Source organism: Lissotriton vulgaris, chromosome 4_1, assembly GCF_964263255.1.
Source record: "Lissotriton vulgaris chromosome 4_1, aLisVul1.2, whole genome shotgun sequence".
In the NCBI taxonomy this organism is placed as follows: Eukaryota; Metazoa; Chordata; class Amphibia; order Caudata; family Salamandridae; genus Lissotriton; species Lissotriton vulgaris.
This window is the reverse complement of record NC_141691.1, coordinates 17,337,804-17,352,716: the sequence shown is the minus strand read 5'-3', so window position 1 is coordinate 17,352,716 and position 14,913 is coordinate 17,337,804. Positions and strand designations below refer to the sequence as shown.

The 14,913-nt window shown below is 41.8% G+C and overlaps 1 protein-coding gene across 1 annotated transcript in view; it reads right to left on the bottom strand.

The window, feature by feature from the left end:
- The window catches only part of LOC147718235 (nicotinamide N-methyltransferase-like), a 187,800-nt gene extending 176,470 nt beyond the window's left edge, over nucleotides 1-11,330 (bottom strand). Inside the window, exon 1 of the mRNA XM_086918242.1 lies at nucleotides 11,183-11,330. Coding sequence (XP_086774368.1) covers nucleotides 11,183-11,330 — 148 coding nt within the window. The remainder of the gene's footprint in view (nucleotides 1-11,182) is intronic.
- Nucleotides 11,331-14,913: the final 3,583 nt, after the last annotated feature.

Here is a 14,913-nt window from a genome sequence, read left to right as displayed (position 1 = left end):
TCTAAGATCTTTGAAGCGAGTGGTAGGCAGGATATTGGCCGGTAGTTCTTAACCTCAGTTGGATTGTGGGATTTGTTTTTTAAGATAGGGCACACAAGTGTTTTTTCCATGCTTTTGGAAAGTGCCCTAACATAAGTGCTGTATTTAAAAGTATAATAAAATAAGTTGCAACCATCATTTGTAGTACATAAGGCAGAGATGGATCCATAGGGGAACCTGATTTAGTTGTTTCCAATAATCCGGCTAATCTTCTTACTCTTTCCTCAGTTAAAGGAATAAAATTGTCAAGGGAGCGTGGCTTTGGCGCCAGCGGGAATGTTTTCTTGTCTGGGAGCTCTGAGGTAGCACAGGAGGTTTTAACCTCCTCCTACAAAAGGTCCTCCTCGAATTGTACAGAAAGGAACCACATTGAAAGATGAAGCTGTCAGCATTAGCTTTCCTTAATTATAGCAACCTTTAGGGTAAGTTTGTCGGTTTTATACCTCCACAGTGATCTTTATGTATTTTATAGTATTTCTGGATTCCTCCTGGCACTTTCAAATATTGCCTTACTGCAATGTAAATTTCTTCAACACAAGGTGAATACTATAATTTAAACTCTATTATTGTGCACCTCGTCAGGCTCTCCTCTTATTTTTGCTGATTGCTGCTTCAGTGCTACCTGTGTATAGGGAGAACAAAGCCTGCGTGTTGTTCTGTCAACACTTCCTCGCCATCTGTAGATGACTTCAAACATTTTTGCGTTCTCCAAGATAACATGGTGGATTCAGTGTAAGCTCTAATAACAGGTGCTCCGGCATCACGTATACCACTTCATACCTCCAAAATTGCATCCGAACTATCTGGCACATCGGTGCTTCACCAACTATATCACCTTCTCTAATTTCTATGGAACTACTTCTTGAGGAAATTCTGGCACTTTAAGCCATACATGGAAAAGACAAATATATTTTTCTTCAATAGTTTGATGATAAATGGTCACATAAGGAGAGCAGTGTTATTCAATTAGTGAATAAAGTGTTGTCTTTTCCCTCTGTCGACAGTCAGGTCCCCTCTATGCAGACTCAGGTTTCACATCTTCAAAAGCAGATAGAAAACCTTGATAATCGTAACAGGTGCAATAATTTACACATTTATAATTTAGTAGGGGGACTTGAGGGCCCTAATCTGGTCTTTTTTCAATAATTTTCAAAGCTTCGGGATCTTCCTGAAACTGCACCACTGAACATTCAGAGGGCTCATTGCTTAGGTCGTATTTCACAGTCTAATTCTTCCTTGAGTAAACTGAGAGGAGTAATTTTATATTGTTTTTAATACACAGATTTGTTGAAAGTTTTAAAGCAGTCAAGGTCAAAGGTAAAATCTCCTGGCACAGCGCTACTCATTACTTTTCCTAAGACTATGCTAAAGCAACAGCAGATAGAAGAAAACATTTTTGGGCATGAGGCTAGCGTTAGGTAATCTCAATGCCAGATGTGGTCTTATTCATCCTTGTCTTTTTTAAGGTCACTTATAACAATAAGACAAAGTCTTATGAAGATCCTTCTCTTCTTCAGCGATGTTGGACAATTGTAAACTAGAGGATATCGAAATTACTAGATCTACTGTCTAGTTTATTTTTGGAATAAGTCAATAATTAATGCAGTCCTAGTTATGTATTTCATGTATTTTCTTTGTTAACATTTCTATAACTTGTTTCTCCTTCTTTTATTAGGTACTGCTTTCTTCATAATTCATACATGTGACTCTTTGTACATCTGATGATGCACCTCTTTCCTCCCATGTCCATTCCTAGAGCTTCAGTTGTTCTAACATTTCCCTTATGTGGCTCTACCACCCTCTATTTTTGTGTGTTTTTTCTGCTATGTAATTTTTCTATTTTATATAAGGTTTCTGTCTCTTTCTTCCTTGTGTGCCTTGACCCCTGTTCCAACCAGTTCTGGGTACCTCCCAGTCAGTAACACCGTCTTCCTTTGATTAGTGGGGGTCTGGAATATCAATCACTCAGCATCTCCTTCCCCTTACACTCCAGTTGCAGGTCAGCCTGTTGCTGGCTCACCTCCTCCCCTGGGTCAAGACATTCCCCAGATCCTATTGATTTCAAGTCCAGACAGTCAATCCACAACCAGGCAGAGTCACACAGAAATCTTAGAGCAGAAATACCCAGCCATTTCTAAATGAGTGGTTTCTGAACACACAATGCATAAACCACATTCACAAAAATATGTGTTATTACATTGTGAGTTTAGGCACACTAAACTTCAGCTCTCCATCTTAAGCCTTTGGGAAGATAGGCTGGAAACATATTACCCAGCCTCACCATTGTATCCTATGGGCAAGTTGGCCTTTCCACAGTGAAAAACAAAATGGAGATTATTTCACTGTCAGAACATGGTACACACCTTATTACATGTCTTACTTTTCACATGCACCCCACTCTGCCCAGGGGGTACGTTGGACCTATCATAGGGGTGTTGATGTACATAGAAAGGGATGGGTACGATCTGGTAAGTGGGTGCGCTCGACAGAACAAAATGGCAGTTTAAGAAACCTCATGTAGGCAATGCAGTGGTAGGCCTGAGTTCCCTCTTTAAGGCTACTTGTTTGACACAATTTGTGCTGCAGGCCCAATAGTACCTGTTGCAATGCGAGCCCTGGTTCACATAGTACACTTTACTAGTAAGGCAACATACCAATCATGGACAACCAATTACCATTACACTTTATAAAGGGAGCACTTGCACTTTGACACTGATTAGCAGTGGCAAATTGCCCAAAGCATCTAAGTTCTCAAAACAAAATCCATCACAGCATCCAAAATAGAGGAGGTAGAGGCAAAAAGTCTGGGGTAATCACGCCAAGAAATGCTAGGTCTAACAAGTTTTAAAAGTAGTCAGCAGTTAACAAGAAGTTCAATCCAATTCTCATTTCCCCTCAGTAGCAGTTTACTTACTTAGTTCAAGTCAAGTCAATATATCTTCATTTGCCCATTATAGACCATAAAAGTACATTAAATAAAACATATATACCTAAAATCAGACCAAACCCATGGATATTTAAAAACGGACCAATATTAAATGTTAATTTCCAATTTGATAAAAATAAAAATGAACTAAAACCTTTAGTAGGAGGGGTAAGATAAAGCAAGTCATTAAAAGTAGAGCACAGAATCAGAAGTATAAACATCGAAAAAGTAAAGTGCAAATGTACCAGCAAAAGCACAAAAACAGTAGTGTTGGGAGCAGTCTGTGAAACTTAACACAATGAATAATTTGTGAAAAATGCCCCTAGCCACAGAATTAAATAGGAGCTCTCCAGACCGTAAACACTGTTATTTCCTATGTCTAGGCCTCCTGAGAGAAAGCTTGCAACTCCAAATACAGACCATTCGGGAAGATAGCATTTGTAAATAACATAGGGCGGGCCTCATTTGTCCAAAATTACAAGTTGAATACATATTTTTTCCATCCAATAGAATAAAAGTTGCATAAAAAAGAAAGTGCATGGTGTCTTCAAAGCACCTGACTTTGAGAATTCTTTAGGAATCACTAAACAGTATATAAAATTAAATCTGAATCTGGTCAGCAGGAAACAATTGTGAGCATTAAAAATAATCTAGAAATATGGCTGCCCCAGTAAACTGGACTCAACATTATGTATTGTCTCACCATGGACTTGGTTACTTACCTACTTACTTAGTATGCAGGAAGTGGCATCTTGTTTCAGAAGAAAAGTGTGTGTCCCTTCAATCAATCAGTCAATCAGGGAGAATTGTAAGCATGCTACTCACCTGTGGACAATGTGGGCGATGTCAGTAGATAGGAGGTTCTCTTGGGTACTGTTGGACTTGGCCCTTCTGGCAGGTTCACCCCTGAATTTTTTGTTTTTAAATTGTGACCTGGTGTTATTGATTTTTGGCTTCTGCGCACTTTACCACTGTGTCCCAGGGTAAAGTGCGTGCGTGTAGTGAGGTTGGCCTGCCCTCCCATAGGAATGCATGGGGAATGTATGTGTCCCTGGTAGTTCCTGATGGGTGGGGAGTGCAGGGGCGAGTTTGGTATGTGAGGAGTTGTGTGATTAAATGCTGCGCGATTATGTGTGCGGCGTTAATGTGCCTAGTGTGGAAGTGCCACTTCTAGAATTTGGCATGTCTGTGTAATAAAGGTGAAATGGCTGTCTGGCTTATGATTGGCTGGAGCTTGCTGGTGAGCCTGGCTCTAGGAGTCTGGATGGGTCTGCCTCGGTGGTGAATAAGGAGATTGACAGCCAGATGGGTGAGAGGTGTGCACCTGGGACCTGAATAGGGCTGGGCTTTCCCCACACAATGCTGGCTCCGCCCCCTATGGTGAGACTGATGACCCTAGCCTGGCCAGTGAATGGTGATAGGGGCTGAGCACAACAGAGTGCTCCAAAACCAGCTGCATATGGTTTTCCCCCACCCTACAGACACAGACAAAGGGTTTCTTTTTTAAAAGGGGGCTGTGACCCCTCAGAAAATGTTCTCTTGCTAATCCTAACTTGGAGGGGGGCTGCTGCTGCTGTGCGCCAGGAGGATAACGCCACTGGGGACTGCCTCCCTGTTGGAGGGCCCTGTGAGCTGGCCCCTGGGCCCAGCCTTGCTCCCCCCTGCCTCCCTAAAAAGACTTTTGCTGGACTTTGGGGACATTAGCGCTTGGGAGCGATTTGCTTTTATTTCTTGATCCCTGCAGCACCTGGGAGCGCTGGATTTGTCCCCCTAGCACTTGGGAGCACTTTCTTTTCACTTTAGCAGGAGCCACCCTGCTTTATCATCCAGTTAAGAGGGAGCCTACCCCTCGGGTTGCCCCGTGTTGCAGCCCACTGCCAGAGGAAGCCCGTGAAACGCGGAGGGCCGCAGCACTGCCTGCTGCGACCCGGACGTGGTTGCATGGAAACAGGAAGCCACCCGGAGCCCACCCTGCGCTCCTGTAAACACAAGCAGAGAGGAAGCCGGAAGCCGCTAGGAGCCGACCCCACGCTCCGGCGTCCAAGGGTGAGGTGTGGAGTTCGGGACACCAGTGGAGCTGTGCCAGTGTCCCTGGAAGCACCACCCTAAGAGACCCAAGGCGGGAGCCTATCCCGCGTTGGGAGTGAGCAAGACCCGGGGAGCGGGTCGAGAAGCAGCCCGAAGACAACAGTGACTCCGCTCCGTGAATTGAAGGAGACCGCCGCCTGGAGGAGACATTCCCCAGGGAGAGTAACACGGTGCTTGTTACCAGAGTGCAGGACCAGTCTGAGGAGTCCTGCAGACCAGGTGAGTGGGGGCCTGTGCTATTTGGTGAAGCAGGGTTGTCAGGGCAAATTCCGGTGCCCGACCCCCCACGGTGGTGCTGGTACAGCTTTGGGCACCAATGTTCTTTAAAGGCCCGGGCAGAATCCTTGAGCGGCCCCACTTGATAGCAGGTCGCTTCGACGTCCAGGGGCATTTATTCGTCGAGCCCATGAGGCTCCACCAGGCAACAGTTTAGTTAGAGCCGGAGAGGCTCCACCAAAGGGGGCATTGTTCTTCCCAGGCACATTGTTCTTAGGAGCCCGTGCCAGTGGTACATTGTAAAGTGTGTGTTTATTATCTAATGTGATTGGTTTTATACAAAGGCTATTTTTATATATAACCTTGTGTGGAGTTTTCTCTGTGGTGGGCCTTGTGTGCTGTTGCTGGGTGCGCGCGCAGACGCTTTACACATCACCACTGAGATAAGCCTAACTGCTCGTGCCAAGCTACCAAGGGGGTGAGCCGGGGTTATCTTGGCGGGTGACTTCCTTGCCCTGACTAGAGTGGTGCTTTCTGCCTGGCTTTGGCGCAAGCCTTAGCCAACATGGAAATTGCCATTTCTAACAGGTACATGGAAGGAGATTCTCTTGTTGAGGTATTGGGGTCCGGTGTTGTCAAGGCATTTCTAGGCATGTGTGAGTATCTTGAAAGTGACTCTCTTCTCAATGGGGAGCCAGTGGAGGTTCTGTAGGTGTTGGGTAGTGCATTCATGCTGAGTAATGCTGAAGTCAAGTCTGGCTGCAGTGTTCTGTATGGTCTGCAGCTTTCAGAGCAGAGACCTATTGATCCCTGAGTAGAGGTTGTTTCCATAGTCCAGTCTGCTGGTTATCATTGTGTGGGTGACGGCTTCCCTTCATTTTGGGGGATCTACTTGAAGGTCTTTCAGAGGACTTGAGGGTCTTGAAACAGCTGAAGGTGACGGCATTGACCTGTTGTGTCATGGAGAGGATGCAGTCGTGTGTTTCGGGTGTGGTTCATGGGTGTGGGAGGACTGCTGAAGGCTGTAGGCCATGAGGTGTTGTCCCATGCTGATGTAGCATCCTATGGAAACCAGCAATTTTCCATGAGAAAAGAACGTATGATAGAGCATTCTCGGGAGTGACACCAAGATTTTGGAATGAGCTTCCACCAAATATTAGAGGAATCACCTCTGTCTTGCAATTCAAAAAAGTGGCTAAGTATTTTCTAACGTGTAATTTTCTCCTGTATTTAACTACGGCCCTCTTGCAACTACTTTGAGACCTTTAATCATCCCGTAATCTACTATTTTCAGAAGTGTTAACAGGTGGAGATAACAGGATGACTGTACTGCGAATATCAGAGTAATGGCTCCGGGATTTCATGTCGATTTCATCGAGTCTCACCTATGGAACTCAGTCAGACCGGCATGGATACCCTAGTCCATACTCAAGATTCAAGGATGATAGCTAATGAAGATACCCTTATCAAGCCACATTGTTATTGATCTGTACCTGTAACTGTGCATCCAGTTCTGAAACCAGGTTTTCTTTAGGAAGGATACTACATTGTACATTACTTTTTATATGCAAGTATTTCATGGCATTTAGTACTATAACTCTAGTGGTCACCTATTAAGACTGAAAATGTTTATTAGTTGTAAACTTTAAACTGTGATCAAAACTGTTTGTGGCTGAACTGTAAAATGCTCTGACACCCAGGATTGGGTCATGTCTGCAGTATAGAAAACACTAAAAATAAAAATAAAAAATAAAAATAAAAGGTGCCAGTGTCACTATGGTTAGAGACACCCTGGTTACCTCTTAGCAATACTCGATTTGGAGAACGTACCCATTCACTAATGCTGACTGTGTTACCAGTGTCAGCATCCTCAAAAACCCCGGAGGACCTGCCTGCCCTCCACCTTAAAGACTTTGTCACCCATGAACACCAATTTGTTCATCTGCAACCTCTGGCCTTGGCCAGAAACTGCAAATCAGCACCACTCTGCACCTGGTGTCCACATCCCGAGCTCGAGTGGGCAAACACCATGAGGAGGTCACCCCAGTGATCCTGACCTGAGATTCTGTAACTCTGACCTGCCACAAGCCTCCAGCCAATGCCTGCAGTCTAAATCTGGTAGGGCCCTCTAACCATAACTAGGAGCTTTTAAGAAGATCTGACTCTAAAAGGCACTCCTGCACCCAACACACCACAGCCTTGTGTGTGCAAACTGATGGTGCCTAACCAACCTCTAAATTCCCAACTTAACTCTCGAAGTGGTGGTCGCACCCACAAGGCCTTTGTCCCCAAGCCTGCAATGTCTTTGAAAGCAACATGGCATCCGATGTCGAAATAGCAGCCTGCAACCGGCTTCCCTAGTGCCTCTGAGGGTGCACCGTTGGTGCTAAATTGTTTCCCCTTTTGCCCTGAGCTAAAGTCCAGGTGCTTTGCTCCCACAACCACGTGGCCTGCTAGTCAGCAGCCACAACTGGATGCCCCCTATCCCATTTGGATAACATTGGGCCTCAGCACTCTGCACCCGGGCAACCCTAGTGCCGCTGAGGGTATAACTAAAGTGCATCCTTGACCCTGGGGGATCCCTGAGTCTACCCCCAGAACCTAAACTCCCACTACCAAAGACTTACCTCAACTCCCTTACCTCAAATCCGATAACACTATTTTTCTCCATCAGGATAACATTGACATTTACATTCTAAAAAACTAAAACGATTTTACTTACCTGTTTTTAGGAAATATCCTAGAGTAGTATCTAGGTATACTCCTTTGTGTAAGCCTAGTATTCTCCAAAGTTACTTACCTGCTATTTTATTACAAGCCTATTCAAGTATATCTACTGCATTTACAAAGCGTTGCATTTCTCTGTATCCATGCTGTAAATCGAACCAAAGTGCATATACAATTATCATTCAAACTGTATTTCAATTGCATTATTACTGTAAACTACTTATTGCTTACCTGTGCCTGGCTTGCATTGTTCTGAAAAATAAAATAACTAATATAATATTCTTATACAAAAAAATTGGTCTGAAGTTCGGTCTTTGAGTGTGTTCATTTGCCGACTGAGAGTGTACAATAAATGCTTAACACTGTCCTTGATACTGCTCGTCCACACTACCACAAATAGAGTGTAAGGTTCTATTCAACTGTACCTCTGCCTATCACTGGGGTTCCACTGGACTAGTATATACAGAGCCAAGTTCCTACAGGTGTTCAAAGAGGGAATGTCATATGTTGGATTGTCTGGAGTAAGAACATTGTCTGGTTTAAGTTTGATAGATTTTGATGGGAAAAAGGTCAGTTGGCTGACCTCCTGTGTGACTAAAGGGGCACGACAAGCTTCAATAATCATTTTTTCTGGTGTGAGCAGTTTGCCAAAATAAGCGATTTCAGACTGGACTTTGCTGGTGTCCTTGGTCCTAGTGGGTCCTGGACTGTAAGTGAGGATCCTGAGATCCTGGGAGTCTTAGAAGGTACTAAGATGAGCTGCTCCAAAAAGAAGAAACATATGGACTTGGAAAATGTTCTACATTCGTAAGACTGCCAATAACCACCAAGACAATATAACCTAGATATAAATTGGCTGGGAATTACAATCAGGCTAACCCCGGTGAGAATGTTTTGCCACTTGAAAGAATATTTCAGTATATACTATGGCTAAAGTATCCGGCTTGTTGTAACATTCTGTGCTAACACTTATCTTCCTGGATGGTTTTGAGATCCAAACAAGAGACTAGAGCCCAGGAAAGAAATCTTGACATGGTAAAGTCGCAAAAAGAATCCTGCTGATGAGAGGACTTTTGCAGGTATGACATTTGAAAGATTTTCTACAGAACATTGGCTGGAACCTCTACGAACAGGGAACAACTTAAGGAGGGCCTCCTGGGATACAGTCTATAAACTTGCTCCACTGGACGATTTTGGTTTAAAGAAAAAAAGTTCTAAATTTGGAGCTGGCACTCCGTTCACCACAATGGCTGAGGATCTTGATATCCTGCCTATCAAATTCAGACATCACAGCTGAACCAGCAATGACCACCCCAAACCATGCCAGAGTTTTCAGTTACTGTGTAGGTACAAAACACAACAGGCTGAAACCAGTTTTGGGTTGTACCTATTTCATTTCAGAGAGGACCTAGTTCACTAGTTCAGGTTTTTCTGTTCATATTGGCGCAGGACCAAGGATGATTTGAATATGGCTGGGACTAATCAGAGGTGGCATGGTGGGCAAAAGAATAATGAGTTGGAATGCTATTCCAAGTGAAAGCCAGTGGTTAGGAAAATTGTCAACATTCCTCCATTCAACTTTTCTGACTGCTGTCAATGTGGCATCTGAAACCATTTGCAAGAGCAAGGTCCATTGCTTGATGTGTGTGCATCCTTTGTATGCCAGAATGTATAGGCACACCACACACTGTGGTGTCCTTGGAGTGTTAAAACCCCCCTAAAAATATTTTTTTTTCCAGTATCCATGGAGTGTTTTCCCTGGGTGTGAGGTAGTTTTTTTTCCCTATTCCCCACCACCAAGTTTTACCTGGTGGTGAGAAACAGAAATAAAACAAAATCCTCACACAGTCCACCTTAAATTGGGTGTGCTATGTAAGGTACTTTCTCTGGATAGAGGATTACATCAATGGCAAGATGACAGTCCTCCCAAAACTGTGTGAGAACGTCAGCTTGTTGAACAGTATATTCCCTTGTGTTAAATATATTAAAGAAAATTATAAATATGTTTGCTGAAGTAAATAAAAAATTCTACCTGAAGTAAAAACATATATATTGTGAGTTATTTATTAGTAAGTACTGTAAGTGATAAATAGAATTATTAGAAGTAATGCCCTAATATTTAAACAAAACATAGTGTTACATTAGTTTGTAAATCATAACAATTTCATTAAAATACTTCATCATTAAAGGCAAAATATATTTTCTATTAAGATACATTTTTAAACAATTAATTAAAATACTCTCTAACTATTTAAAATAATGTTGTTATTGTGAGGTTTTATTTTAAGATACTACTATTATTTTCTATGGAAGGGTTTTGCGGTATTAGTGGTTGGCCGTGTTTTGGTCTGAACTCACTATTGCTTGATTTTGGCAGTAGTAACTTTACATTCATAAAAGTGACTCCACTCTTCTTTCTGGATTTTGAGACATGTGAGTCTCCACTTTTGAGTAACTTTAGTCTCTGATCTTGTGAACAACCCAGGTAGCAAAATTACTCAAACTTGTATGGGGCGCTACTTTTTATGAGATGTGCCATTGATTTTACTTGAATTGGTCCATGGTATAATGTCTGAAACCGTGAATAAGCACTCTGTAATGATTGTACCAACATGAAATAGTGAAATATTAAAGTTTCATAAAAAACTAGGTAAATATATTTGTTAAGTTCCTTCTTGCATCTGCAGTATTTCAGTGTCACTAATGTAATGTAATATTATTGACTACCTCAAATTCTAGTACATTCTTGACAGTGAGCTGCACAAACACCTTTTTATGTTTTACTCCCATTTTCTAATATCATCATGTCATTTTTTTGGTGCAAAGTAAGAGAAACATTTTTGTATATGGATAAATAGTAAAGATTTATATGCTTTACCAAATATTTGTCATCATCAATGTGATTTTGCAAAAAGCAGAAGAATTTACATTTGATCACCTTTTTGTTCCTGTTTCTGATAACACTAACAACATCAATTTGCAATGAACACTTTGATCATACTTGAAATAACCAGAATTGATTAAATAATTCACTAAAGCAACAAAGCGCTCGCAATATTTCAAAACATAAGCATAGAACATATGTTAGTATAATAGTAATGTTTCTCCATACCTTTAACTCGGGTAACAGGATTCATAGAAAATAGAAAACAAATAAGCATGCAAACTATTATAAATATTTCTTACCTGAGGTGAAGATTTTGTTGAAAAGGGGTAACATCCGTGTAATTGTATCATCAATGAAGGCAGACTCCTGCCCAGTATATATATCCATCACTAAAGTTGTATCAAAGTGTTGTTCATGGAGCTCTTTCAGAGCATCAATTTCTTCCATTTTCACTGATGCTAATTTCCAAACTCTATTTTTCTGTGTGCACACCTTTTCTTATACTAACTAATCTGAATTTTAAATTATTGATGTTCAGAAGTCAACTGATATGCACGTGCTCCACCCTCATTTAAAATTCTATTCTTGTTTGATGTAATATGAGTTACTTCCTCAAATATTTTTCATGCTGTTTGCAAAGCATAACACTGTCTATTGTGACGCATATCGGTTGACCAAAAATGAAACAACAAAACCCCAATGAATAATGACCTGATGTAGATCTCAGCGGATAGGTTACTCCATCACAGCGGTGATGAATATCCTGTCTGCTGCAATAAAAACCCTCCTATAATCTAAGGGATATATATTTTGGAGTATTGGTTTACTTGTCACTGTTGTGATGGAGTAACCCGTCTGCCAAGATTTAAGTCAGGCCCTAGGACTTTTTGTGAAGGTCTTTCAAAAAACATGCACTTGGCCAAAACAATACATTGGGTCACTGCACTATTGAAGGCGGTTGGGATACGGGGATGGGATATTTGTAATCAGATGATCATGGCTACACGTGCCCCATGGGTTGGACACCCTAAAGAGGAAGGATGGGGTGACTGTGCACAAGCTAACTTCAACAATGGGCATGTTGTTAGATTTTTATTGGAGCATTTGGGGAACAGGAACCTCGGATATCACACAGGGAGAATTTCCCTGGTGCCGCTGGGTTTCTTTGATAGATCATACAATCACACTACACAAGGGAGGGGAATCGACCTACACTGAAAAAGGCCCTTAGGCCGTCTTATGGATTTTACCATACTAATAGGTTTGCTTCCCTGTCAGACCTTGCAATATGTGATTGACAGTCCTCTGAACCTATATTGGTGGCAGTGGATTCTATTACTCAGCCAATCGTCTCCTGTGCGACCACTTCATGTTCACAGATTTGTTCTAGGGGAGGAGATATTGCTACTGCTAGTGACACAAGTTGCACACCCTCATTAACTATGCCGGCACCAATATTGCTCACTATAATGGAGGACAATTTTTTGGGACTGAGTACTGAGGCAACTCTGGAGTGCAATGGCTATGAAAAAGGAATAGGGAAATGCAATTGTATGTTCTGGAACATTGCTGGCTTAAAATCAAAGGTGACAAATAGCTTGTGGGAGGAGTTTATTCAGAAGTTTGATTTAATAAGTTTGCAGGAAACATGGGTAGTTGATTCAATTTATATCACCGGTTATAAAACTCTACACACACATGTAGTTCCTTCACCTACACGGCAGAGCTAAAGGGGTGCTCTGCACTTAGGTTTCTAATATGATACATTTTAAGAAAATTGATTTGTTATTTGAGGATTGTTTTTATCAGATTATTAGATTAAGGGTAAATGGTAGTTGCACAGTAATATTGGTGAACTATTATAATATTGTCCCGCTTAATCAAATAGAAGGGATCATAAGAGCTATATGTTCCCACCTGGAACACCTACAAGATGTAGGGAGCGAAGACCTGATTATAGTTTGGGGGGTGACTTTAATATTTCTTTTTGTCATTATGCTGACACAGGGAATTGTGGAATTTCATATGATAATGTGACCACTTTTCTCATTTCCCGCATTTAAAGTATGGCAGTAGTTTAAATGAAACAATATTTCAACTTGATCTGGGCTTCACCAACACCCTAAGTACTCCCACTGTTCTTTTTAAACCTACCTTTAATGGTTGTGGAACCTCTTCCATAATAGATTTTATCCTGGTCTCAACACATTATAGCTGGGGTATTGTAGATTTTCAGAATCACAGGATCGTATTGAGCGATCATTTTGCTCAGAGTGTGAGTGTTCTGATTTTTGATCAGGAACAGAGCAATATCAATAGATGTAACCCCATAATGGAGAATATATTATTATCCAGGCAAAATGGTTACTCTTTAAGTTGGGATAAAGTGGAACCCCAGGATATTACGGCTGATGTGGTAACACATTGCTATGTTAATATTATGGCCTGCTAGGATGTGTCCACCTCACCAAAATGAATTGTCAATGCTTTTACTCACATCACAGATTATATAAAGAGGGCTCTCACAGTCAATGCAAATAATAGGATAAAGATTCAAAGAAAAAAAGGGTGGTTTGACCCAAATTGAACCAAGGCGATAGAAAGCCTAGGAATGCCCAGCACAGGGAAACAACGGATAGGAATGAGATTAAAGAGGCACGGAGAGAAGAAAAACATGCATTAAAAGAGAGAAGGGATATGCTAAGAGTAGATGCATAGCTAACTGTTCGTGAAGCCTTCAGTGCAAGAGACTCTGGTGCCTTCTGGAGGGCAGTTAATGCACCTTTTGTTAGGGACAATGAAGCAGCGATTATTGAGGTGGCAATTCCAGAGCACCAGTGGATAGAGCATTTCTCCAAGCTCTACGATGAGCCGTGCTCAGGGCCATCTGATAATATATTTATTGTGGCAAAGCCAGGTAACTCCCATATGGTTTCAGGAAACTTGCTCCACTTTGAGCTAAATGAAGTAAATTCAGCCACTGCCTCAAGTATGGGTGGGAAGGCAGCCAGGCTCGATTGTGTCCCTGTTGACATCTTTAAAGCTAATACCTCCTTGTGGGGCCCATTGCTGACACAAGCATTTAATGCCTGTACCTCAGCCCCTCTTCTCTCGACATGGTACGAGTCCTCATGGTACCAATATTTAAAAAAGCAGACAGGTCTGACCCAGCCTGTTGACGTCCGATAGCTCTGTTGGACTCAACTGTGAAAATTATGGGCCGGGTCATAATGAATAGACTCCAGGATTGGGAGGAGGAAAGGTCAATGTTGAGTGATCTACAGTTTGCCTTCTGGAAGAAGCTAGGCACTGTTGATCAAGGTTTGAATTTAGAAATGGTATTGAATAAATATGTTAAAGCAAAAAGGGGAGCCTTGTATTTGGCATTTGTTGATCTATCATCGGCATTTGACTGTGTGAGGCACAGTAAACTATGGTTGATTTTAGAGGAGCAGGGTGTTGAAGCAGTTTTAATTTCCTTCCTAAGAGAGCTATATTTAGGAGCAAATGCTAGGGTCCGATTTGGGGTGGGAGGGGAATGTACGGGTCATCTTAATGTAAGACGTGGTGTGCGGCAAGGCTGTGTCCTCGCCCCATTCCTCCTCACCTTATATATAAACGACCTGGAAAGGATTTTAGTCAAGGAATGTAATGACCTCCCTATTCCCGCATTGTTATATGCTGATGATGTGGTCCTAATGGCTTGCACACCACTAGGACTTCAAAGAGTTGTTTTCAGCTTTAAGCCTTTTATGACAGAATGGGGACTTACTATTAATTCAACACTAACATTTGTTATGAATTGTGGAGCTGGATGTATTAAGACCAGATCAATTTTTATCGAGGGGAAATGGATCAAAAACAGTAAGATATTTTCCTATCAAGGGATTTTATTTGACCGTACGGGGTCATGGGTACAGGTTGTAAAAACTAGGAGATTACTATAAATTAAAACTCTATCTCGTAAACTTTAGTAGGAAATTAGACAGAAGCCCCACTTTGGAACTATTGAATATTTATAAGGCAAAAA